The sequence below is a fragment of the Oncorhynchus mykiss genome, chromosome 4 (genome assembly GCF_057628025.1).
Source record: "Oncorhynchus mykiss isolate SJ-2025 chromosome 4, ASM5762802v1, whole genome shotgun sequence".
NCBI lineage: Eukaryota > Metazoa > Chordata > Actinopteri > Salmoniformes > Salmonidae > Oncorhynchus > Oncorhynchus mykiss.
The window spans coordinates 75777576-75804196 of NC_143025.1; the positions used below are offsets into that span (position 1 = coordinate 75777576).

Below are 26621 nucleotides of genomic sequence, written 5' to 3' on the forward strand. Positions count from 1 at the left end.
TTGGATTGTGAGTGTTTGTCTCATTTTGAAGGTAAAGAAAATAAAAAAAAGTTATGAAATCTTTTTACGTTGCATGTTGGAATTTACAAGGATTGAAGTCATCTGCTTTTGGACTAAAGAGCAGAAACCCAGACTTCCTGAAAGAAATTGATGATGTTGATATTGTAGTACTACAGGAAACATGGTGCAGAGGTGATGTTTCCACTGGCTGTCCACTAGGTTATAGGGAGATAATCATACCAACCACTAAATTAAAAGGAATCTAACAGGGCAGAGACTCAGGGGGAATGCTAATGTGGTATAAATCTGAACTAATTCATTCAATCGAATTGATCAAAACAGGATAATTCTTTATATGGTTAAGAATCAACAAGGAGGCTATCTTGACAGATAAAAACGTCTTCCTCTGTGCCACATACATTCCCCCCTCAGAGTCACCCTACTTCAATGAAGAGAGTTTCTCCATTCTAGAGGGGGGAATTAGTCACTTTCAGGCCCAAGGCAACGTACTGGTCTGTGGAGACCTGAATGCTAGAACAGCAGAAGAACAAGACACTATTAACAGTCATGGGGATAAACACCTACCAGGAAGCAACAACCTTTCCCTCCCTACATACCCCCACAGAAACAACTATGACAAAGTGAAAAGCTCGAGTACAGCTCGTGAAGCTCTATGTCGAACACTCCGTCTGTACATAGTCAACGGTAGGCTGAGCGGGGACTATTTCGGTAGGTACACCTACAGCTCATCCCTTGACAGCAGCACTGTAGACTACTTCCTCACCGACCTAAACCCAGAGTCTCTCAGAGCCTTCACAGTCAGCCCACTAACACCTCTCTCAGACCACAGTGGAATCACAGTGTATCTGAGAAGAGCAGAACCCAACCATGAAGCATCACCGCCCAATAAATGACATGGTACAAAACAGGCCTATAGATGGAGTGCAAACAGTACAGACATCTACCAAAAAGCAATTAGTAGCCAAAAAATACAATCTCTCCTGGACAACTTTTTAGCCTTAACATTCTCCTATAGCAATGAAGGTGTAAATTTGGCCGTTTGGAACATAAACTTTAGATTTGACAAATTAGCCTCCTTGGCTAATTTAAAGAAGCATAAGAGCAAACCAGAAATAACAGATAATGAAACATGGTTTGATAATGATTGCAAAAATCTAAGAAAGTAATTGAGAAATATATCTAATAAAAAACACAGAACCAGACAACAAAAATATACACCTTCAATATGGGGAAACACTGAAGCAATACAAACACACCCTAAGAACAAAAAAGGAACAGCACATTAGAAATCAGCTGGATGGAATTGAGGAATCCATAGAATCAAACCACTTCTGGGAGAATTGGAATAAATTAAACAAACCTCATCATGAGGAATTGGCTATCCAAAATGGGGATATGTGGAGAAATCACTTTGCAAACCTCTACAGGAATATAACAAAGAGCCCAGAACAAAAAGATATACAAGAAAAATGACAAATCCTTGAATCAGCAGTCAAAGACTATCAGAATCCTGTGGATACCCCAATTACAGAAGAAGAATTATTGGAAAAACTATGCACTCTCCAACCCAAAAATGCCTGTGGTGCTGATGGTATTTTAAATGAAATTATCAAATATACAGACCACAAATTCAAATTGGCTATACTCAAACTCTTCAACATTATCCATACTGCAGGTATTTATCCCGATATTTGGAACCAGGGATTGATCACACCAATCTATAAAAAATGGAGACAAATTTGACCCAAATAATTACAGAGGAATTTGTGTTAACAGCAACTTGGGGAGAATTCTCTGCAGTATTATAAATTGCAGACTACATAATTTCCTTGACGAAAACAACGTCCTGAGCAGAAGCCAGATTGGATTTCTGAAAAATTATCGTGCAACAGACCACATTACACCCTCCACACTCTAATTGATAAACAAGTAAACCAAAACAAAGGCAACATCTACTCATGTTTTGTAGATTTCAAGAAAGCATTTGATTCAATTTGGCACGAAGGTCTTTTTTATAAAACTAATAGAAAGTGGTATTGGAGGGAAAACATGATGTTATTAAATCAATGTACACTAAAAACAAATCTGCGGTTAAAATTGGCAACAAGCAAACAGACTTCTTCTCTCAGGGACGGGGAGTGAAACAGGGCTGCCCAATAAGTCCAACACTATTTAACATCTACATTAATGAATTGGCAAAAACATTAGAAGAATCGGCAGCACCTGGTATCACCCTACACAACACTGAAATCAAGTGTCTGCTGTACGCAGATGACCTGGTGCTGCTGTCTCCCACTAAAGAGGGGTTACAGCAGCACCTAGATCGTCTTCACAAGTTCTGTCAGACCTGGGCTCTGACCGTTAACCACAGGTTCTGTCAGACCTGGGCTCTGACCGTTAACCACAGGTTCTGTCAGACCTGGGCTCTGACCGTTAACCACAGGTTCTGTCAGACCTGGGCTCTGACCGTTAACCACAGGTTCTGTCAGACCTGGGCTCTGACAGAAATATAATGATATTCCAAAAAAGGTCCGTAAATCAGGATGACAAATATCAATTCTATTTGGACACAGTTCTATTAGAACACACCAAAAACGACACATATCTAGGACTAAATATCAGCAACACAGGTAGCTTTCACATGGCTGTGAATGAGCTGAGAGACAAAGCAAGAAGAGCATTCTATGCCATTAAAAGGAACATCAAAATCGAAATTCCAATTAGAATTTGACTCAAAAATGTTCAATCAGTTATAGAACCAATTGCTCTATATGGCAGTGAAGTATGGGGTCCAATCTCTAATAATAATAACCAAATGGGACAAACATCCAATCGAAATACTGCATGCAGAGTTTTGAAAGACTGTATTGCAAGTGCAAAGAAAAACTCAAAATAACGCATGTAGAGCAGAATTGGGCCAATACTCCCTCCTCATTCAAATAGAAAAAAGAGCCATCAAATTTTACAACCATCTAAAAACAAGTGACCCCAAAACATTCCATCCCACAGCTCTACAATGTCAAGAGATGAAACAAGAGAAGAGTCCCCTCAGCCAGCTGGTTCTGAGGCTCAGTTCACCAACCCAAACCAACCCCATAGAGCCTCAAGACATATCACCTATTTGAAAGACACAACAAAAAATCTAAGTAAACTTCAATGCTATTTGGCTCTAAACAGACAGCACCTGGTGGCAGACTATCTGACCACTGTGGCTGATAGAAAACTGAGGAAAACATTGACTAGGTACAGACTCAGTGAGCACAGTCGGGCTATAGAGACCGGTCGTCACAGACAAACCTGGCTGCCCAGAGAGGACAGGCTGTGCTCACTCTGCTCCAGGGGAGAGGTACAGACAGAGCTGCATTTCCTATTACACTGTGGCAAATACTCAGACGTAAGAGAATATTTCTTTCCCAAAATTATAATTCAATACAAAGAATTCGAAACTATAAAATATGAAGAAAAAATCTAATATTTATTAGGTAAAAAGCCAAAATGTGCAGTTTTGGCAGCCAAATATGTGTCCTCCTGCCACAACCTGAGGGACAGCCAGTGAAAAGTGCAAAGTAATGTCAATAATATTTCCCATCTTGTTTTGTTTTGTCTTTCATACCACGTCATGTGTCTTCTCAGTCATGTTGACACTGGTGCACTACCAGGTCATGTGTCTTCTCAGTCATGTTGACACTGGTGCACTACCAGGTCATGTGTCTTCTCAGTCATGTTGACACCGGTCCACTACCAGGTCATGTGTCTTCTCAGTCAGGTTGAGACTGGTCTACTACCAGGTCATGTGTCTTCTCAGTCAGGTTGACACTGGTCTACTACCAGGTCATGTGTCTTCTCAGTCATGTTGACACCGGTCCACTACCAGGTCATGTGTCTTCTCAGTCAGGTTGAGACTGGTCTACTACCAGGTCATGTGTCTTCTCAGTCAGGTTGACACTGGTGCACTACCAGGTCATGTGTCTTCTCAGTCATGTTGACACTGGTCCACTACCAGGTCATGTGTCTTCTCAGTCATGTTGACACTGGTCTACTACCAGGTCATGTGTCTTCTCAGTCATGTTGACACTGGTCTACTACCAGGTCATGTGTCTTCTCAGTCAGGTTGAGACTGGTCTACTACCAGGTCATGTGTCTTCTCAGTCATGTTGACACCGGTCCACTACCAGGTCATGTGTCTTCTCAGTCATGTTGACACTGGTCTACTACCAGGTCATGTGTCTTCTCAGTCATGTTGACACCGGTCCACTACCAGGTCATGTGTCTTCTCAGTCATGTTGACACCGGTCCACTACCAGGTCATGTGTCTTCTCAGTCAGGTTGAGACTGGTCTACTACCAGGTCATGTGTCTTCTCAGTCATGTTGACACCGGTCCACTACCAGGTCATGTGTCTTCTCAGTCATGTTGACACTGGTCTACTACCATTGCTTTAATGTATTGTTATTCTGATTAATATTGTTGTTGTAGTTGTTGTTAATGCTAATCCCATGTCCACAACTACTATTATTATTGCTGTTGGTCCCACCATTTATTTTTTCCGATAAGTACACTTTGACAATGTAAGAACTAATGAACTTGCCATATCAATAAAGTAAATTGAATTGAGAGAGAGAGGTTAGGCAGGAGGACAGAGGGGACTAGGGGGAAGTGAGAGTAGGGGGAGGGCAGAGGGAGAGGGAGAGTGAGAAGTTAGGGGGGAGGAGAGAGAGGTTAGGCAGCAGGACAGAGGGGAGTGGAGAGAGGGCAGAGGGAGAGAGAGAGGTTAGGGGGAGGAGAGAGAGGTTAGCGGGAGGACCGAGGGGAGCAGGGGGGTGGAGAGAAGGAGAGAGAAAGGTTAGGGGGGAAGAGATAGGGAGAGATGTTAGGCAGCAGGACAGAAGGGAGTAGGGGGAGGGCAGAGGGAGCGAGAGAGAGGTTAGGGGGAGGAGAGAGAGGTTAGGCAGCAGGACAGAGGGGAGTAGGGGGAGGGCAGAGGGAGAGAGAGAGGTTAGGGGGGAGTAGGGGGGTGGAGAGAAGGAGAGAGAGAGTGTAATCAAAGCTTTGTCCTCTCTCTACAACGGATGGACAACCCCAATCTGGACGCCTACATAACACTCCAGTAGAGAATGATACCGGACACTCAATCATTCATTAAAAGGTTGTGCTTTTGGCTGGTTAAAGGAACAGGAGTAATACATGCCCTTTATAGGAGTTCAATATCATACTAACACGCGTAGTTGCTCAACAACTAGGTGTTATTGAAGGTTTTCAAGAAGGTAAAGAGGTGGTGTGTGTGTGTGTGTGTGTGTGTGTGTGTGTGTGTGTGTGTTCACATGAGTCAGCTAATGGAAGATGAGTGTCTTGTTTTTGGCCCACAGCTTCCATATACATGTGTTGAGACACAGAAATATACAAACACACATAAACAACGCCTGTGCGGAACACGAACACACACACACACACACACACACACACACACACACACACACACACACGAGCGAACAATGAGAAGCGCACACACGAGCACACACGTCATGATTTATTACTCCAAACGGGTGGCGGTCCGTGTGCAAAGTATATGATTACAGTGAGAGTAGTTTCTAAATGTACCAAAATATTTCACTACCGTTCAAAGGTTTGGGGTCACCTCGAATTTTCCTTGTTTTTGTTAACCCATTTTTTGTCAATAAAAAAAAAAAAAATAGATGATCTACATAGGCGTAGAGAGGCCCATTATCAACAACAATCACTCCTGTGTTCCAATGGCACGTTGTGTTAGCTAATCCAAGTTTATACTTTTAAAAGGCTAATTGATCATTACAAAACCCTTTTGCAATTATGTTTGCACATCTGAAAACTGCCTAGAAGGCCAGCATCCTGGAGTCGCCTCTTCACTGTTGACGTTGAGACGGGTGTTTTGCGGGTACTATTTAATGAAGCTGCCAGTTGAAGACTTGTGAGGCGTCCGTTTCTCAAACTAGACACTCTAATCTACTTGTCTTCTTGCTTAGTTGTGCACCGGGGCCTCCCACTCCTCTTTATATTCTGGTTAGGGCCAGTTTGCGCTGTTCTGTGAAGGGAGTAGCACACTACGAGATCTTCAGTTTCTTGGCAATTTTTCACATGGAATAGCCTTCATTTTTCAGAACAAGAATAGACTGACGAGATTCAGAAGAAAGTACTTTGTTTCTGGCCATTTTGGGCCTGTAATTGAACCCACAAATGCTGATGCTCCAGACACTCAACTGATCTAAAGAAGGCCCGTTTTCAGCTGTGATAACATAATTGCAAAAGGGTTTTCTAATGATCAATTAGCCTTTTAAAATGATACACTTGAATTAGCTAACACAACATGCCATTGGAACACAGTAGTGATGGTTGCTGATAATTTTTTTTTTTTTTTTTTTTTTTGCTTTTCTTTCAAAAACAAGGACATTTTTAAGTGGCCCCAAACTTTTGAAAAGGTAGTGTATGTCTCTGTCCATCTCTCTCGCTTTCTGTCTTTTGTAACAAGCTGCCATATTGTGTCAGTCCGCTTGGGACCTGTTTCTAATGTATTAAGTGTGTATGTTTAACTTGTGTTACCATTTAGTTAGCTGGTAAATTAATAATTCAACCAATTTGTGTAGTACTGAATCATAAATACGGCTTGGGTTTTTGCAGATACAAGGAGGTTACAACTGTTCAGAATGATGATATGATACGAGGTTACGATTAATAAATTGACTGTTTATAGATGCGATAGGCAAAGACCTTTAAATAGGGAGATGGTAACTCTTTAAAGAACCGCTCTCATGGTGCCACAGATCCTAATGAGTTGATTGTTACATTATTAATTTAATCAGGTAACAATTAAACATAGTTAGGTGATAAGATAAATAACAGTCATCAAATGAATTAACGTAAAGTCAGGACACACGCGAGTAGAGTACACTCACCCAATCACAGCAGATTTCCCAGTCTCCTCTGGCTTGCGCACAGTGAAGGGGCTGGGGTCCACTCCTACCGTCTTGGGCATCAACTCCCTTCACACACAGAGAGAACATAATCATCACATCATTATCCCAGGAAAAACACATCATAGTTAACCTCATGTCTGCACCCAGATCCAAATCTCTTTTGTCTCTCTGCAACAGGTGAGTACACCAAACATTAGGAACACCTTCCTTGCACTCAAAACAGCCTCAATTCGTCAGGGCATGGACTCTACAAGGTGTCGAGAGCGCTCCACAGGGATTCTGGCCCATGTTGACTCCAATGCTTCCTACTGTTGTGTCAAGTCGGCTGGATGTTCTTTGGGCAGTGAACCATTCTTAATACACACAGGAAATGGTTGAGCGTGAAAAATCCAGCAATGTTGCAGTCTTGATGCGCCTCGCACCTACTATCATACCCCGTTCAAAGGCACTTGCATTCTTTGTCTTGCCCATTCACCCTCTGAATGGCACACAATATATATTTCAATTATCTCAAGGTTTAAAAATCCTTCCTTAACCTGTCTCTTCCCCTTCATCTATACTGATTGAATTGGATTTAACAAGGGATCATAGCCTTCACCAGGATTCACATGGTCAGTCGACAGTGCCTTCAGAAATGATTAAGACCCCTTGACTTTTTCAACATTTTGTTGTTACAGCCTGAATTTATAATAGATTCAATTGTGATTTTTGGTCACTGGCCTAGACACAACACCCCATAATGTAAAAGTGTTATGTTTTTAGAAATCTTTACAAATTAATAAAAAATGAAAAGCTGAAATGTTTTGAGTCAGTAAGTATTCAACCCCTTTGTTATGGCAAACCTAAATAAGTTCAGGATTAAAACTTTGCTTAACAAGTCACATACAGTAAGTTGCATGGACTCACTCTGTGTGCAATAATAGTGTTTAACAGGATTTTTTAATGACTACCTCATCTCTGTACCCTACAGATACAATTATCTGTAAGGTCCCTCAGTCGAGCAGTGCATTTCAAAGACAGATTCAACCAAAAAAGACCAGGGAGGTTTTCCAATGCCTTGCAAACGGCACCTATTGGTAGTTGGGTAAAAAATACAAAATAAACAGACATTGAATGTCCCTTTGAGCATGGTGAAGTTTTAATTACACTTTGGATGGTGTATCAACTCAGTTTCCGGAGAGGAAGGAAACCGCTCAGGGATTTCACTATGAAGCCAATGTTGACTTTAAAACAGTTACAGAGTTTAATGACTGTGATAGGAGAAAACTGAGGATGGATGATCAACAACACTGTAGTTACTCTACAATACTAACCTACTTGACAGAGTGAAAAGAAGGAAGCCTGTACAGAATAGAAATATTCCAAAACATGCATCCTGTTGGAAACAAGGCACTAAAGTGATACTGCAAAAAATGTAGCAAAGCAATTCACTTTTTGTCCTGAATACAAAATGTTATGTTTGGAGCAAATCCAATCCAACACATTACTGAGTACCATTCTCTAAATTTACAAGCCTAATGGTGACTGCATCATGTTATGGGTATGTGTGTAATTGTTATGGACTGGAGAGTTTTTCAGGATAACGTTTTTACGGAATGGAGCTAAGCACAGGCAAAATCCTAGAGGAAAACCTGGTTCAGTCTGCTTTCCACCAGACACTGGGAAATTAATTCACCTTTCAGCAGGACAATATCCTAAAACACAAGGCCAAATCTACACTGGAGTTGCTTACCAAGAAGACATTGAATGTTCATGAGTGGCAGAGTTACTGTTGACTTAAATCAATTGGGAAATCTGTCAAGACCTAAAATTGTCTGTCTACCAAAGATCAACACCCAGTTTGACAGAGCTTAAATCATTTTGAAAGGAATAAGGGGCAAATGCTGCACACTCCAGGTGTGGAAAGCTCTTACCCAGAAAACCTCACAGCTGTAATCGCTGCCAAAGGTGCTTCTGCAAACTATTGACTCAGGGTTGTGAATACCTTTATAAGTGAGAGATTTCTGTAATTCATTTCTAATTCTTTTTTAAAATCAAAAAACATGTTTTTACTTTGTCATTATGAGGTATTGTGTGAAGATGGGTGAACAAAAAAACAATGTAAACCATTTTGAATTCAGGCTGTAACAACAACAAGTCAAGGCGTATGAATACTTTCTGAAGGCCCTGTATATAATACCTTCATTGTCAATTTACAATTATAATATTTTTGCTCAGGCCAGTATTCAGACATGTCATTGTATGAAACTAAAAAGCAACATGGTTAGCCTGCCATGACCCAGTAGATATTGATGTGACTGTATGCAGGTTAGGGTACGTACCGTGCAGAGTTGGTCATAGCTATGCAGAAGGTGTCGTCAAAGGAGGTGAGTTCGTAGGGTTTGAAGAACTCTGTGTAGGTATCAATGCTCTCGTCGTAACGGTTCACTCTCCTCACCCCTACCTTCTTCATATTCTCCTCACAGGGAACTGGAAGCACACACACACACACGCATATTAGGACACGTATGTACAATATGTTAGTGTGACGTGTCCTAATCAGGGTGTGTGTGATTGTGTGTACACTATGAGCATGTGGCGTATGTACAATATGTTAGTGTGAAGTGTCCTAATCAGGGTGTGTGTGATTGTGTGTACACTATGAGCATGTGGCGTATGTACAATATGTTAGTGTGACGCCACATGCTCATTGTGTACACACAATCACACACACCGTGAAATTAGAGAAAAGCATATTCTTTTCATTTACGTCGGTCATGATTTTGACTTTAAGACAAACTTTACTTTCCAACACAGATGTGTGTATGATTGAATAGATACCTTCATCATAGGGCAGAGGCAGGTAGGATAAGATCCCCTCTGACCACCAGTACGTATAGCTAGAGAGAAACACACAACAAGGATTAGCTAACAGCGTTCAACATTATGATAAATGCAAGTCTCCGTAAGGTGTGCATTCTCTACCTTCAGTGCCATAACACTACGTCCATAACCCAGATATGAAACTAGGATTCAGCTTGACGACACCCTAACAACTAATACATCATCCCTTTAATTCAATGAAGTCCAGTTTGTGTAAATAAATACAGCAATTATAGGGAGTTGTGTGGCTGGTTGAGAGGAAAAAGACTGACTGCAGATTTCGTTTCTTATGATAATAACATAGTCATCTTGGTCTTTGTAACTGAATGGTGGAGTGGCCACAGCAATCTGGGTCTGTCATTATGACAGCAGCACAACCACAAAGAATTGACTGAACACAGTCAGGCAGGTAGGCAGACAGATCTGGGTCAGAACATACGAGAAGAGAAAGGGAAAGAGGGAGTGAGAGAATGGAAGACAGAAAGAGAGGAGAGTGAAAGACAGTGAGAGGGGGAGAGAGGGCATGAAAGTAAAAATAAAGAATGAGAGAGCAGTAGTAGAGGTCTGCTACCCTACCCGAGCCCCGATATTATACGTGGGGTTAGGGACTGTTTTTTCATGGAGCCAGTGACAGACAGAGAGGAGCAGCTAATGGATTTACTAAGGGAGGAAGTTACTTCTGATTTTGGGCAGGGCCTTAAATTTGCCAGAAGCAATCAGGCCTAGGTAGGGTAGGGCCTGAACATCGCGGGCATGGTTAGGGCTCGGCTTAAAATTCATGACTGTGCAGGGCTAGAGGGAGTGAGGGGGTGGAGAGGGTGTGAAATAAAAAAGAAAGAATGAGACAGAGAGCGAGCGTGTCCGAGAGAGAGGGACCAAGAGAAGGAGATGGAGAAGAGACACTTCATTATAAAACATTTTAAAGAAAGGCAAAGGAGTGGGGTCAAATATGGGTAAGAACCAAGAGAAAAGGAAAAAGACAAAAAAAAAAGAGAGAGAGAGCCAGAAGACGAGGGTGAGTGAGACGGTGGGATGGAGAGTGGGGTTACAGTGACAGGAAGCAGGGTAAGTGGGAACCAAGGTGCACTTGAAGCCCCAGAGATGATGAAGGGGGAGTTGATCACATGTCTCCTGCTAGCACACAGCAGAGGTGATAGAAAGGGAAGGAAGCCATAACTTACAGTACTGACAGAGAGTTGCCCTCTCCTTGCTTTGAATAAACCCTCTTAAGACTCTTAACACAGCAAATGTAAAGTGTTCCCTTCTCTGGTCAGAAACTCACATACAGTGGTGGTGGTGGGGACAGAGCTTTCTTTCTACACAGAGGAATATATATGCCTTCACGTGCGCTCTCAGGCAACACACACATTCAGACAAGCTTGAGCATGAGCAGACGCACACACACACAGCTGTTCTGCAGGTAAGCCCTCTGCTGTAAAAGAAACACAGATGCAGCTGGTAATCTTGTCTAAGTGATCTCCCACCAGGCATATTAGCGTGTGAGTACGCATCTGCCGTGGTGTGTGTACCTGCGCCTGTCGTGAGTCAACGCCATAGAGTTCCTCTGGTGCAGGTAGAAGTCAGTGGGCAGCTCCCAGAGGTGAGGCTTAGACTCTGACGGCTGGTACACCTGCAGAAACAGGTTGATGGCATCCTGCCGGTCTGCATCTGAGACAGAGAGAGAGTCACAGAGACGATGATATATTAAGCACAATATGTACAAGACCGAGGTGGAAGTAACAGGAAGTAAATGTATCCTTTGTGTCCACATCACTAAGGAGTTAACACAGTCCACACACACCCACACAGTTGTGAAGAGGGCACGACAGAGCCTCTTCCTCCCCAGGAGGCTGAAAAGATATGGCATGGGCCCTCAGATCCTTAAGAAGTTCTATAGCTGCACCGTTGAGAGCATCTTCACTGGCTGCATCCCCGCTTAGTACGGCAACTGCTTGGCATCCGACTGCAATGTGCTATAGAGGGTGGTCAGTACGGCCCAGTAGATCACTGGGGCTGAGCTCCCTGCCATCCAGGACCTCTATACCTGGCGGTGTCAGAGGAAGGCCCCAAAAAATGTCTACGACTGCAGCCACCCAAGCCATAGACTGTTCTCTCTGCTACCGCACAGCAAGCGGTACAGATGCAACAAGTCTGGAACCAACAGGACCCTGAACAGCTTCTACCTCCAAGCCATAAGACTGAACAGCTTCTACCCCCAAGCCATAAGACTGCTAAACAAGAGCTAGTCAAATGGCTACATGCTGCTGCTACTGTCTATTGTCTATATTGTTGCCTAGTAACTATAACCCTACCTATGTGTACATTTACCTCATACCCCTGCACATCGACTCAGTACTGGTACTCCCTGTATATAGTCATGTTATTACCTCATACCCCTGCACATCGACTCGGTACTGGTACTCCCTGTATATAGCCATGCTATTACCTCATACCCCTGCACATCGACTCGGTACTGGTACTCCCTGTATATAGTCATGTTATTACCTCGTACCCCTGCACATCGACTCAGTACTGGTACTCCCTGTATGTCGTCATGTTATTACCTCGTACCCCTGCACATCGACTCGGTACTGGTACTCCCTGTATATAGCCATGCTATTACCTCATACCCCTGCACATCGACTCGGTACTGGTACTCCCTGTATATAGTCATGTTATTACCTCGTACCCCTGCACATCGACTCAGTACTGGTACTCCCTGTATGTCGTCATGTTATTTGCACTCGTCATTGTTATTCACTACGCATTTATTCCTCGTGTCACTTTTTCTTTCTTTAACTCTGCATTGTTAAAAACCCGGAAGTAAGCATTTTTCATTTTTTTTCTCCTTCGTTTTCCTGTAAGTAAATATTGTACAGTAACAGAAAGTAAATGTTGTACAGTAACAGACAGTAAATGTTGTACAGTAACAGAAAGTAAATGTTGTACAGTAACAGAAAGTAAATGTTGTACAGTAACAGACAGTAAATGTTGTACAGTAACAGACAGTAAATGTTGTACAGTAACAGACAGTAAATGTTGTACAGTAACAGAAAGTAAATGTTGTACAGTAACAGACAGTAAATGTTGTACAGTAACAGACAGTACATGTTGTACAGTAACAGACAGTAAATGTTGTACAGTAACAGACAGTAAATGTTGTACAGTAACAGACAGTAAATGTTGTACAGTAACAGACAGTAAATGTTGTACAGTAACAGACAGTAAATGTTGTACAGTAACAGACAGTAAATGTTGTACAGTAACAGAAAGTAAATGTTGTACAGTAATAGAAAGTAAATGTTGTACAGTAACAGAAAGTAAATGTTGTACAGTAACAGACAGTAAATGTTGTACAGTAACAGACAGTAAATGTTGTACAGTAACAGACAGTAAATGTTGTACAGTAACAGACAGTAAATATTGTACAGTAAGACAGTAAATGTTGTACAGTAACAGACAGTAAATGTTGTACAGTAACAGACAGTAAATATTGTACAGTAAGACAGTAAATGTTGTACAGTAACAGACAGTACATGTTGTACAGTAACAGACAGTAAATGTTGTACAGTAACAGACAGTAAATGTTGTACAGTAACAGACAGTAAATATTGTACAGTAAGACAGTAAATGTTGTACAGTAACAGACAGTAAATGTTGTACAGTAACAGACAGTAAATGTTGTACAGTAACAGACAGTAAATGTTGTACAGTAACAGACAGTAAATGTTGTACAGTAACAGAAAGTACATGTTGTACAGTAACAGAAAGTAAATGTTCTATAGTAACATAAAGTAAATGTTGTACAGTAACAGGAAGTAAATGTTGTACAGTAACAGAAAGTAAAGGTTGTACAGTAACAGAAAGTAAACGTTGTACAGTAACAGAAAGTAAACGTTGTACAGTAACAGAAAGTAAACGTTGTACAGTAACAGGAAGTAAATGTTCTATAGTAACAGGAAGTCATTATTCTATAGTGTTGGTCATTTGGCTCAGATTTTTTAAAATTTTTAATTTTCTCCAATTGTTTAGTAGTTACTATCTTGTCTCATCGCTACAACTCCCGTACGGGCTCAGGAGAGACGAAGGTCGAAGGCCATGCGTCCTCCGAAACACAACCCAACCAGCCGTACTGCTTCTTAACTTCTTGGTGACAGGGGGCAGTATTTTCACGTCAGGATGAAGTGCATGCCCAAATTCAACTGCCTGCTACCCATCCCCAGAAGTTAAGATATGCATATTATTAGTAGATTTGGATAGAAAACACTCAAGTTTCTAAAACTGTTTGAATCATGTCTGTGAGTATAACATAACTTATTTAGCAGGCGAAATCCCGAGGACAAACCATTCAGATTATTATTCTTCTTTGAGGTCACTCTCTTTTCAATGGGTTTTCATTGGGAATCCAGATTCTTGCAGTTCCTATCGCTTCCACTGGATGTCAACAGTCTTTAGAAATTGGTTGAGGTTATTCCTTTGTGTAATGAAGAAGTACGGCCATCTTGAACAAGGGTCACTTGAAGTGTACTGTTAGATAGAGGCGCGAGACCAGAAAGCATGCTTCAGTTTGTTTTCTTCCTGTATTGAACACAGATCATCCCGTCTTCAATTTTATCAATTATTTACATAAAAAAATACCTAAAGTTGTATTACAAAAGTCGTTTGAAATGTTTTGGCAAAGTTTACAGGTAACATTTGAGATATTTTGTAGTCACGTTGCGCAAGTTGGAACCGGTGTTGTTCTGGATCAAACGCGCCAAATAAATGGACATTTTGGATATATATTGACAGAATTAATCGAACAAAAGGACCATTTGTGATGTTTATGGGACATATTGGAGTGCCAACAAAAGAAGCTCGTCAAAGGTAAGGCATGAATTATATTTTTATTTCTGCGTTGAAATATGGTTTCTCTCTCTTACGGAGGTGCCATCTTCAGATAATAGCTTCGTTTGCTTTCGCCGAAAAGCCTTTTTGAAATCTGACATGTTGGCTGGATTCACAACAAGTGTAGCTTTAATGAAAGTTAGATTTTTATAGTAATTTATTTTAATTTGGCGCTCTGAATTTTCCCTGGCTTTTGGCCCCAGAGAGGTTAACACAGCGCGCATCCAACCCGGAAGCCAGACGCACCAATGTGTGGGAGGAAACACTGTGCACCTGGCGACCTGGTTAGCGCACACTGCGCCCGGCCTGCCACAGGAGTCGCTAGTGCGCGATGAGACAAGGATATCGGCCAAACCCTCCCTAACCCGGACGACACTAGACCAATTGTGCGTCGCCCCATGGACCTCCTGGTCGCGGCCGGCTGCAACAGAGCCTGGGCTCGAACCAAGAGTCTCTGGTGGCACAGCTAGCACTGCGATGCAGTGCCATAGACCACTGCGCCACCCGTGAGGCCACTTTAAGGTCATTTTGACCACACAGTCATTTTGGAGCCAGATAAAATGGAAGAGGAGGATAGAGAGAGAAAAATGAAGATGAATCATCTAATACAACTACATGTACATTAAAGGCTCCAGGGACTCCTGTGATGAATACATGAGGGGAAAACATCATTAAAACCAGACAGTTTGTAGGTGTGGCAGATGGGTGCTGCAGAGATCATCGTTCTGCCGTCTGTGTGTCATGTGTTATACCATGTTGTGGTGACGCGAGGTGTGATTGATTAGGTTTCTACACCTCCCTCTGTGCTGCGCAGCCCCGTACTAACACACTTGCGGGTAATTAGCTGCAAAACGAGGGTGTTTGGCAGCAATTACAGGCTTTTTCTTTCTATCTCTCTCCCTGGTAATTTCTAGAGGTAATTTCCATCATATTCAATAAATAAATCAGGAGTTAATGTCAAAAAATGGAGGAATACACACAGCTACAAACATCAAGGAGAAGAAAATGTGTTTTTTACATTTGTGTGTGTGTTAATTGTACATGGGAGACAGGTTAGTGTGTGTGTGTGTGTTAGAGCTTGTGTTCCTTTAATTCAACACTATTGTTTCTCTGTTCTGTACATCCTCCACAGATGCAATAGATTCTGCATGTACAATGTGATGCCAATGCTACACCTGTCCTTCTCTGTTATATACTTTAAATAACTGTTGTTCTGAGAAAGGGGTTACAGCTCAAGGGAAACACTTTGCAAAACAGTGTGTGTGTGTGAGGTGTGTGTGTGTGTGTGTGTGAGGTGTGTGTGTGTGTGGTGTGTGTGTGTGAGGTGTGTGTGTGTGTGGTGTGTGTGTGTGTGTGTGTGTGTGTGTGTGTGTGTGTGTGGTCTCCATCATGAAACATGACATATTTAGTGAAGGACCCTATGACATCATGCACAGGTGAGCTCCAAAGCTCACGTCCGGCCAAAAGTTTGACATGACCTTGAGAGTCAGTGAGGCAAGAGTAATATTGGGGCAATGACTAAATAAAAACATTAGCCTTGCCTGTGTGACTGAAATCACACACCGTCCCTGACCCACACAAACATCCTGTATTGTCAGGAACAGTGTGAGAGGAGAGGGATGATGAGGGGAGAAAAAGAAGAATGGGAGGAACCCAGAGGAAAGAAGGTAGAAAGGCAAAACAAGCATTGCTGTGAAACTGACCATTTTGCATCTTGTCACATGTTTCAGTCACCACTGACAGGTGCACAGGCCGTACACATCCGTTACATCAGTTTCCAAGAAAGACACCTGACGTTTCAAAGAGATGTACAAGGCAGAAGGTCCCTAGGGCGTTGTACCTGTTTTATTAAGAAGTTTCCTAAGGACTAAAGGTAACAGGGAACGAAGTTGATCACAAATACAAAGTCACCAATGTCTTTGTTATGCAACTGTATCGACTACATGCCTATATATTTCGATCAGTCATATTGAAATCAATTTCATGCTAATTCAATTGAGTTGTATTTTGCTCATTGTAGTCTCCAATCTGAAATCGTGTCTCAATACATTTCATGGTGTAGCATGTGCACATTTTATATGGTAATTATAGGGTAATGCCTATGAGCATTAGAATAAGTTGCCTCAATATTTACAGCCATAGGTGATAATATCGCTCTAGAAGCTGATCTGTCGTCAGTATTGTGGAATTATTCTCCTAATGTTAAGGTAGGCCAAGACTTTAATTGAGGAAGCTGCTCCGAGAGCAGCGCTGCTTGTCTTTCGATCACATGCCTCAACTACACACTTAACAAATGTTCTCTCTGTGTGGAGTTTTGGGAAATGCATGTTACATCTTCGGCGGTTGTAGGAACGATGCATCACTCAAACACTCGTAAGCCTAAGTTCCATCGCTATCGGGAAACTGGATCCTGAATACACTGCATAATTTTACAAAGTGGGGTTATGACTATTCTTGACGCTTTACAGCATGGTTATCCAATCACTACCCATCAACAATAAATGCAGCCCATATCAAAATGCCAGTTACTATCTAGAGAACACTATAGGGAATACTATAGGGAATTAGATCAAGCTACTAGAGGTTTGTTAGTCATTACAGTAATTATGTCATGTTAAAACATTATTAGTTACTCCTCCTCAGTGAACAGAAAGCACAGAGCTTGGAACATCATTCAACTGTAGGTAATACTGTACAGTGCATTCAGAAAGTATTCAGACCCCTTAACCTTTTCCACATTTTGTTACGTTACAGCCTTATTCTAAAATGAATTCAAAATAGTTTTTTTTCTCTCTCTTCAATCTACACACAATTCCCCATAATAACAAAGCAAAACCAGGTTTTTAGCTACAAGCTTAGTACACCTGTATTTGGGGAGTTTCTCCCATTCTTCCCTGCAGATGCTCTCAAGCTGTCAGGTTGGATGGGGAGCGTCGCTGCACAGCTTTTTTCAGGTCTCTCCAAAGATGTTAGATCGGGTTCAAGTCCGGGCTCTGGCTGGGTCACTCAAGGACATTCAGAGACTTGTCCCGAAGCCACTCGTGTTGTCCTGGCTGTGCTTAGGGTCTTGGTCCTGTAGGAAGGTGAATCTTCACCCCAGTCTGAGGTACTGAGCGCTCTGGAGCTGGTTTTCATCAAGGATCTCTGTACTTTTCTCCATTTATATTTCCCTCGATCCTGACTAGTCTCCCAGTCCCTGCCGCTGAAAAACATCCCAACAGCATGATGCTTCCACCACCATGTTTCACCATTTGGATAGTGCCAGGTTTCCTCCAGACGTGACGCTTGACATTCAGGTCAAAGAGTTCAATCTTGGTTTCATTAGACCAGAGAATCTTGTTTCTCATGGTCAGAGTCCTTTAGGTGTCTTTGGCTGTCATGTGCATTTTATTGAGGAGTGGCTTCTGTCTGGCAACCCTAAAGGCCTGATTGGTTAAGTGCTGCAGAGATAGTTGTCCTTCTGGAAGGTTCTCCCATCTCCACAGAGGAACTCTGGAGCTCTGTTAGAGTGACCATCGGATTCTTGGTCACCTCCCTGACCAAGACCCTTCTCCCCACGATTGCTCAGTTTGGCTGGGCGGCCAGCTCTAGGAAGAGTCTTGGTGGTTCCAAACTTCTTCCATTTAAAAATGGAGGCCACTGTGTTCTTGGGGACCTTCAATGCTGCAGAAATGTATTGGTACCCTTCCCCAGATCTGTGCCTCAACACAATCCTGTCTCGGAGCTCTACGGACAATTCTTTGAACCTCATGGCTTGGTTTTTGCTCTGACATGCACTATCAACTGTGGGACATAATATAGACAGCTGTGTGCCTTTCCAAACGATGTACAATCAATTTAATTTAACACCGGTGTACTCCAATCAAGTTGTAGAAACATCTCAAGGATGATCAATGGAAACAGGATGCACCTGAGCTCAATTTCAAGTCTCAAAGCAAAAGGGACTGAATACATTTGTAAATAAAAAAAATCTGTTTTCACTTTTTCATGATGGGTTATTGTGTGTAGATTGAGGAACAATGTTTATTTAATCAATTTTAGAATAAGGCTGTAACGTAACAAAATGTGGAAAAAGTCTAGGGGTTTGAATACTTTCCGAATGCACTGCATGTACCTCAGCCAGAAAAACATACATTGCATTGCGAAAGTATTCAGCCCCCTTGAACTTTGCGACCTTTTGCCACATTTCAGGCTTCAAACATAAAGATATTCACTTTTTGTGAAGAATCAACAACAAGTGGGACACAATCATGAAGTGGAACGACATTTATTGGATATTTCAAACTTTTTTAACAAATCAAAAACTGAAAAATTGGGCGTGCAAAATTATTCAGCCCCCTTAAGTTAATACTTTGTAGCGCCACCTTTTGCTGCGATTACAGCTGTAAGTCGCTCGGGGTATGTCTCTATCAGTTTTGCACATTGAGAGACTGACATTTTTTCCCATTCCTCCTTGCAAAACAGCTCGAGCTCAGTGAGGTTGGATGGAGAGCATTTGTGAACAGCAGTTTTCAGTTCTTTCCACAGATTCTCGATTGGATTCAGGTCTGGACTTTGACTTGGCCATTCTAACACCTGGATATGTTTATTTTTGAACCATTCCATTGTAGATTTTGCTTTATGTTTTGGATCATTGTCTTGTTGGAAGACAAATCTCCGTCTCAGTCTCAGGTCTTTTGCAGACTCCATCAGGTTTTCTTCCAGAATGGTCCTGTATTTGGCTCCATCCATCTTCCCATCAAGTTTAACCATCTTCCCTGTCCCTGCTGAAGAAAAGCAGGCCCAAACTATGATGCTGCCACCACCATGTTTGACAGTGGGGATGGTGTGTTCAGGGTGATGAGCTGTGTTGCTTTTACGCCAAACATAACGTTTTGCATTGTTGCCAAAAAGTAAAATTTTGGTTTCATCTGACCAGAGCACCTTCTTCCACATGTTTGGTGTGTCTCCCAGGTGGCTTGTGGCAAACTTTAAACAACACTTTTTATGGATATCTTTAAGAAATGGCTTTCTTCTTGCCACTCTTCCATAAAGGCCAGATTTGTGCAATATACTACTGATTGTTGTCCTATGGACAGAGTCTCCCACCTCAGCTGTAGATCTCTGCAGTTCATCCAGAGTGATCATGGGCCTCTTGGCTGCATCTCTGATCAGTCTTCTCCTTGTATGAGCTGAAAGTTTAGAGGGACGGCCAGGTCTTGGTAGATTTGCAGTGGTCTGATACTCCTTCCATTTCAATATTATTGCTTGCACAGTGCTCCTTGGGATGTTTAAAGATTGGGAAATCTTTTTGTATCCAAATCCGGCTTTAAACTTCTTCACAACAGTATCTCGGACCTGCCTGGTGTGTTCCTTGTTCTTCATGATGCTCTCTGCGCTTTTAACGGACCTTTGAGACTATCACAGTGCAGGTGCATTTATACGGAGACTTGATTACACACAGGTGGATTGTATTTATCATCATTAGTCATTTAGGTCAACATTGGATCATTCAGAGATCCTCACTGAACTTCTGGAGTGAGTTTGCTGCACTGAAAGTAAAGGGGCTGAATAATTTTGCACGACCAATTTTTCAGTTTTTGAAATGTTAAAAAAGTTTGAAATATCCAATAAATGTCGTTCCACTTCATGATTGTGTCCCACTTGTTGTTGATTCTTCATGTTTGAAGCCTGAAATGTGGCAAAAGGTCGCAAAGTTCAAGGGGGCCGAATACTTTCGCAAGGCACTGTATGTGCCTCGCCTCCTAGAACAGATTGAATTGCAGACGTTTTCAGCTCTAACGATGTTCCAACATTCAACTTGGACACGGTACTGTACAGACTCATCTTAGAACATGTAACAGCTCTTTCTCTTGGATGTCAGTTACAGTCCAATCTTCTTTGAACATTTTTCCATTGAACATCTTGCCGTAAAATAAACAAGAGTAAGCCTATGAATGAATAAAAACCCTCAATTACAGAAAAAAGATAGAGTTCAGAATAGTCTAATAGGAGACAGACTGTTGGGTTGAGAGGGGTAGGAGAGAGAGGCTACAGTAAGAAAAACCAAATGAGAGTTGTTTTAGCATTAGTGACGACAACGAGGGTGGTGACTCAACACAACACAATATCATAATAGGAAAAGGAAATGCAATCATGGGAAATAAGCACTGTGACAGTCTGTCTGATCCCATCCTCAGTGGCACAGTAGTTTGGCCTTTTCACTTCTTTTCTTTGTTCTCTCCATCTTTTTGGAACCCGAGTGTAATGAGGGATGAAGCGTAAATCATAGTCCACAGACGGTAAGTCGCGTTAGTCCTGTGTCCCATTGTGACATAGCTACGCCCGAATGCGCACCCCCCCCCAAATCCCAAACAACGTGGCTCCGGTACGTGTCCTCGAATCATTTGAATGTGTTGACAGTTGGAGAAATACACTCCTTCAAATTAGTGGAGTCGGCTTTTTCAGCCACACCCGTTGCTGACTGGTATATAAAATCGAGGAAACAGCCATGCAATCGCCATAGACAAACATTGGCAGTAGAATGGCCATACTGCAGAGCTCAGTGACTTTCAACGTGGCACTGTCATAGGATGCCACCTTCCCAATAAGTCAGCCCTGCTAGAGCTGCCCCAGTCAACTGCAAGTGCTGTTATTGTGTAGTGGAAATGTCTAGGAGAAACAGCAGCTCAGCCGCAAAGTGGTAGGCCACGCAAGCTCACAGAACGGGACCACTGAGTGCTGAAGCAACACTCACTAAAGAGTTCCAAACTGCCTCTGGAAGCAATATCAGCACAATAACTGTTCATCAGGAGCTTCATGAAATGGGTTTCCATGGCTGAACAGCCACACACAAGCCTAAGATCACCATGCGCAATGCCAAGCGTCGGCTGGAGTGGTGTAAAGCTCGACGCCATTGAAATCTGGGGCAGTGCAAATGCGTTTTCTGGAGTAATGAATCACACTTCACCATCTGGCAGTCCAACGGATGAATCTTGGTTTGGCGGATACCAAGAGAACGCTACGTGCTCCAATGCATAGTGACAACTGTAAAGTTTGGTGGAGGAGGAATAATGGTCTAGGGCTGTTTTTCATGGTTCGGGCTAGGCCCCTTAGTTCCAGTGAAGGGAAATATTAACGCTACAGCACACAATGACATTTAGCATACAATGACATTCTTTGTTTCCAACTTTGTGGCAACAGTTTGACACTGTACAGACTAAGTGCACAAAGCGAGGTCCATACAGAAATGGTTTGTCGAGATCCATGTGGAAGAACTTGACTGGCATGCACAGTGCTCTGACCTCAACCCCATTGAACACCTTTGGGATGAATTGGAAAGCAGACTGCGAGCCAGCCCTAATCTCCCAACATCAGTGCCCGACCTCACTAATGCTCTAATCCCTGCAGCAATGTTCCAACAGCTAGTGGAAAGCCTTCCCAGAAGAGTGGATTTTGAAATGAGATGTTCGACAAGCATTCTTTTGGATATGTTGTGCAACTTGACCTGCGTTGAGAATTCGAAAAGTATGAACGTCAACGATCCAATATTCTAGAACACTGCTGTGCGTACAAGTTTTGGACAATGATGGACGCTTAAGGGTGGGATAAGTGTCAGCTCTGTCGTACTAACCATCAGTTATAGATGACACATCTGGGTTAACCAGCACTCAGTCTAACTGTTACCGGCCAATCAAAATGATCCTGTATCTATATTAGTCTGATGACAGACATTGGTTGGTGCAGGGAGGTCAGGGTGTGTGAGGACAAAGGAAGACAGTGACTCACCACTCGACATCACACACAGAGATGTTGCAATTGACTTCTGCAGCCAAAAGAGAAGAGGAGTTTCTTGTGTCGACTCTTGATGAAATGCTCTACTCAAACCCAAAAGGGTGGGTTTAGTGTGGAACGTTAGTCTTGAACGTGCTAACGCACACACACACAAGCTCACTAACGAATACCTGGCCACAACACTGACATCAAACTGATTCCCACTCAGCAGAAGAATGAGTTAGTGGCCCCTCATCCTCTCACAGGCCCCTGAGACCCCCTTTTCTCCCACTCACTCCATCGCAGCCAGGCCCCAGCAGATCTCATTGTGGATATCTTATATGACGCCTGGGGTTCTGGTGTACGTCATTTCTGAACACTAATACCAATGAGGATAGTTTCATCCTGAACTAGAGAACAGTAAACCTTCATTGCCACCACAATCAGATGACTGTGTGTGTGTGTGTGTGTGTGTGTGTGTGTGTGTGTGTAGTCAACACAAGGTAAATTACATCAACCTAGGGAGGCACGGAGGATTTTCATATAAAAATATTTGGATGCAATAACAGAGATAATAATAATCTCATCCAAAAGAAACAATTATTTTCCTCCATATTCCAATAATAGAATTTCTCCATTAAGGCCTAACTGTTTTGTATTTGTATTTATTATGGATCCCCATTAGCACTCTTCCTGGGGTCCAGTAAAATTAAGGCAATTACTGTTGACTGGATTATTCCCATGATTCACTTGGATTGAGTTAAACTAAACATGGTCCCCAGTAAAACACTCCAGGGTCACTTTCCTCACTAAAGTTTGAGGGAGACAGGAAGTCATGTGTTAGTTGAAGTGGAGAGAAGCCATTTTGTCCCCTGTAAGGTGTCAGTGTGACTGAAGGGAGATATTTTTTTGTTTGTTAATTTAACTTTTATTTAACTAGGAAAGTAAGTTAAGAACAAATTCTTATTTACAATTACAGCCTACCCCGGCCAAATCCAGACGACGCTGGGCCAATTGTGCACCGCCCTATCATTACCAGGATATGTGTTCTGTGGTGCTGGTAGACAATGTTACACTGGGGGATGTCAAGAGTACGTATAATTCAACGTCGTGAAGGAAGCCTAATTTCATCATAATTAGTGTGGAGGTGGGCGAGGGTGTGTGTGTGTCCATGCAAATGAAATGCATGCGTGTGTGACTGTGGATCTTTGTACGTGTGAGGGTGATTCAGAAGAAAGTGCTCTGGGAGACAGAGGAGAGTTTCTACAGCTCTGATGTTAAATCTTCCAGCAACAGGAGATGTAGGAGACCGAGACGAGGGGAAGCCTTCTAATCAACCCCCTGTCTACAGTGTTCTGAACAGCAAAGGGCTGTGAACTAAGACGTAGAGAGACTGTGATTTTAAGGTAGAAAGGGAACACTTCTAAGCCAAGAACACAACCAGATGCACTTAGTGTATAGTAGGTTTTCCTGTGTTTTATATACTCTGTTCTAAAGTATTCCAAGGCAATAGAGTTCCACCCATAGAATTAGAATAGTAAATTAATAGGATCTCTACGGTTCCACCCCTCTGCTCTAACTCTTCCCCACAATGTCGTGTCCTCAAACAATGTAGCTGGTAAATACAATAAATAAATCAGTACTGGACACATTTACAGTAGTTGATTTATTAGGGTCTTTATGGCAATGCTGAAGACTGATGTGAAGAAGGGGGATAATATATAGCTCTCTACACAGTGTTTCTCTGCCAGAATAATTTACAGCAATTAGTCTCCAATGTAATGCAAACTGTGTGCGTGTGTGTAATCCCGTGGGAGAGAGATAGGGTGTGTAAACATCACATGATGTATGACATTATTACGAGGTTGCCACTTGCCGTACGCTGGGTCTGCAAACTCATTATAGATTTGATTTGAAATGTAACTAAGGAGTTGGGAGGGGGGGGTCACATTATCTGACAGAGAGAGCATAGAGGTAGTGGGAGCAATGGTGGGAAGAGTGGATAAGGAGATGGGGCAGAATAAAATGAGGGGGTGAGGAGGGGAGAAGGAAGAGTGGATGAGGAGGGGGGCAGGAAGAGTGGATGAGGAGGGGGGCAGGAAGAGGGGGTGAGGAGGGGAGAAGGAAGAGTGGATGAGGAGGGGGGCAGGAAGAGGGGGTGAGGAGGGGAGAAGGAAGAGTGGATGAGGAGGGGTACGGGAGAAGAGGAGGGGGACGGGAGAAGAGGGGGTGAGGAGGGGAGAAGGAAGAGTGGATGAGGAGGGAGACGGGAGAAGAGGGAGACGGGAGAAGAGGAGGGGGACGGTAGAAGAGGGGGTGAGGAGGGGAGAAGGAAGAGTGGATGAGGAGGGAGACGGGAGAAGAGGTGGGGGACGGTAGAAGAGGGGGTGAGGAGGGGAGAAGGAAGAGTGGATGAGGAGGGGAGACGGGAGAAGAGGAGGGGGACGGTAGAAGAGGGGGTGAGGAGGGGAGAAGGAAGAGTGGATGAGGAGGGAGACGGGAGAAGAGGAGGGGTACGGGAGAAGAGGGGGTGAGGAGGGGAGAAGGAAGAGTGGATGAGGAGGGAGACGGGAGAAGAGGAGGGGGACGGGAGAAGGAAGAGGTGAGGAGGGGAGAAGGAAGAGTGGATGAGGAGGGGAGACGGGAGAAGGAAGGGTGGATGAGGAGGGAGACGGGAGAAGAGGAAGGGGCGGGAGAAGAGGGGGACGGGACAAGGAAGAGTGGATAAGGACGGGGAGGGAGAAGATGAGGGGGCGGGAGAAGAGGGGGACGGGACAAGGAAGAGTGGATAAGGAGGGGGCGGGAGAAGAGGGGGACGGGACAAGGAAGAGTGGATAAGGAGGGGGAGGGAGAAGATGAGGGGGCGGGAGAAGAGGGGGACGGGACAAGGAAGAGTGGATAAGGAGGGGACGGGAGAAGAGGGGGACGGGACAAGGAAGAGTGGATAAGGAGGGGGAGGGAGAAGATGGGGGGGCAGGAAGAGTGGATGATGGGGGGGCAGGAGAAAAAGAGGAGGGCAGGAAGAGTGGATGAGGAGGGGGGCAGGAGAAAAGGAGGAGGGCGGGAGAAGGGGACGGGAGGGGAGAAGGAAGAGTGGATAAGGTGGGGGGTGGGAGAAGAGGAGGGGGGCAGGAAGAGTGGATAAGGAGGGGGGTGGGAGAAAAGGAGGGGGCAGGAAGTGTGGATGAGGAGGGGCGGGAGAAGAGGAGGATGTGAGAAGAGGAGGGGCGGGGGAAGAGGAGGATGAGGAGGGGAGAAGGAAGGGTGGATGAGGAGGGGGGCGGGGTGCGGGAGAAGAGGAGTGGGACGGGAGAAGAGGGGGCAGGAAGAGTGGATGAGGAGAGGGGTGAGGGGACGGGATGAGGAGGGGGGAGAGGATGGGGAGAGGGGATGAGGAAGAGGAGGGGGGAGAGGGGATGAGGGTGAGGGGAGAGGGTGAGGAGGTGGTGAGGGGATGAGGAGAGGGTGAGGGGATGAGGAGGGGGTGAGGGGATGAGGAGGGGTAATGAGAGAGAAAGAGACACTAGTGGATGAGTAAGCAGTGGTGTCATAAGGACAGGGCAGGGGTGAATGGAGTATGTGTGTGTATATAGGGGGAATAGGGGGATCCTGAGTGAGTGTGTTGCCGTAGTAACAATACGGGGGTGATGAGTGGTATGAAGTGGTCATACCTTGGAGGCGCTGTTACCTGGGAGGCACCGTTACCTCAGAGACACTACTACCCACATAAGAAATCTCAAACTAGGGCTGTCAAGAGAGACTACCTAGATTCAGGATGCCTGTAAAGAATTTGCAATGGTAAAAGTATTTTTGTTGTGACAGATTGTGTGTGTGTGTGTGTGTGTGAGCATGTGTGTGTGTGTGTGTGTGTGAGCATGTGGGAGTGTGTGAGCATGTGGGTGTGTGTGAGCATGTGGGTGTGTGTGAGCATGTGGGTGTGTGTGAGCATGTGTGTGCTTGCGAGCATAAGACACCATTCTGTGTACTTCTGGCCCTTCTTTGGACACTGTGTTAACAAACCTCCAGACGAGCTTCAATGCCATACAACTCTCCTTCCGTGGCCTCCAACTGCTCTTAAATGCAAGTACAACTAAATGCATGCTCTTCAACCAATCGCTGCCCGCACTTGCGCGCCCGTCTAGCATCACTACTC

General features: G+C 43.6%; 1 protein-coding gene across 2 annotated transcripts in view; it reads right to left on the reverse strand.

Moving 5' to 3' along the window:
- Positions 1-26621, reverse strand: part of fig4a (FIG4 phosphoinositide 5-phosphatase a) — a 108941-nt gene that overhangs the window by 26572 nt on the left and 55748 nt on the right. For both annotated transcript variants that reach the window (XM_021600720.3, XM_090233036.1), the window contains exons 17-20: positions 11359-11497; positions 9788-9846; positions 9289-9436; positions 6947-7033 (exon numbers count right to left, since the gene is read on the reverse strand). In XM_021600720.3, the coding sequence (XP_021456395.1) occupies positions 6947-7033; positions 9289-9436; positions 9788-9846; positions 11359-11497 (433 nt within the window). The remainder of the gene's footprint in view (positions 1-6946; positions 7034-9288; positions 9437-9787; positions 9847-11358; positions 11498-26621) is intronic.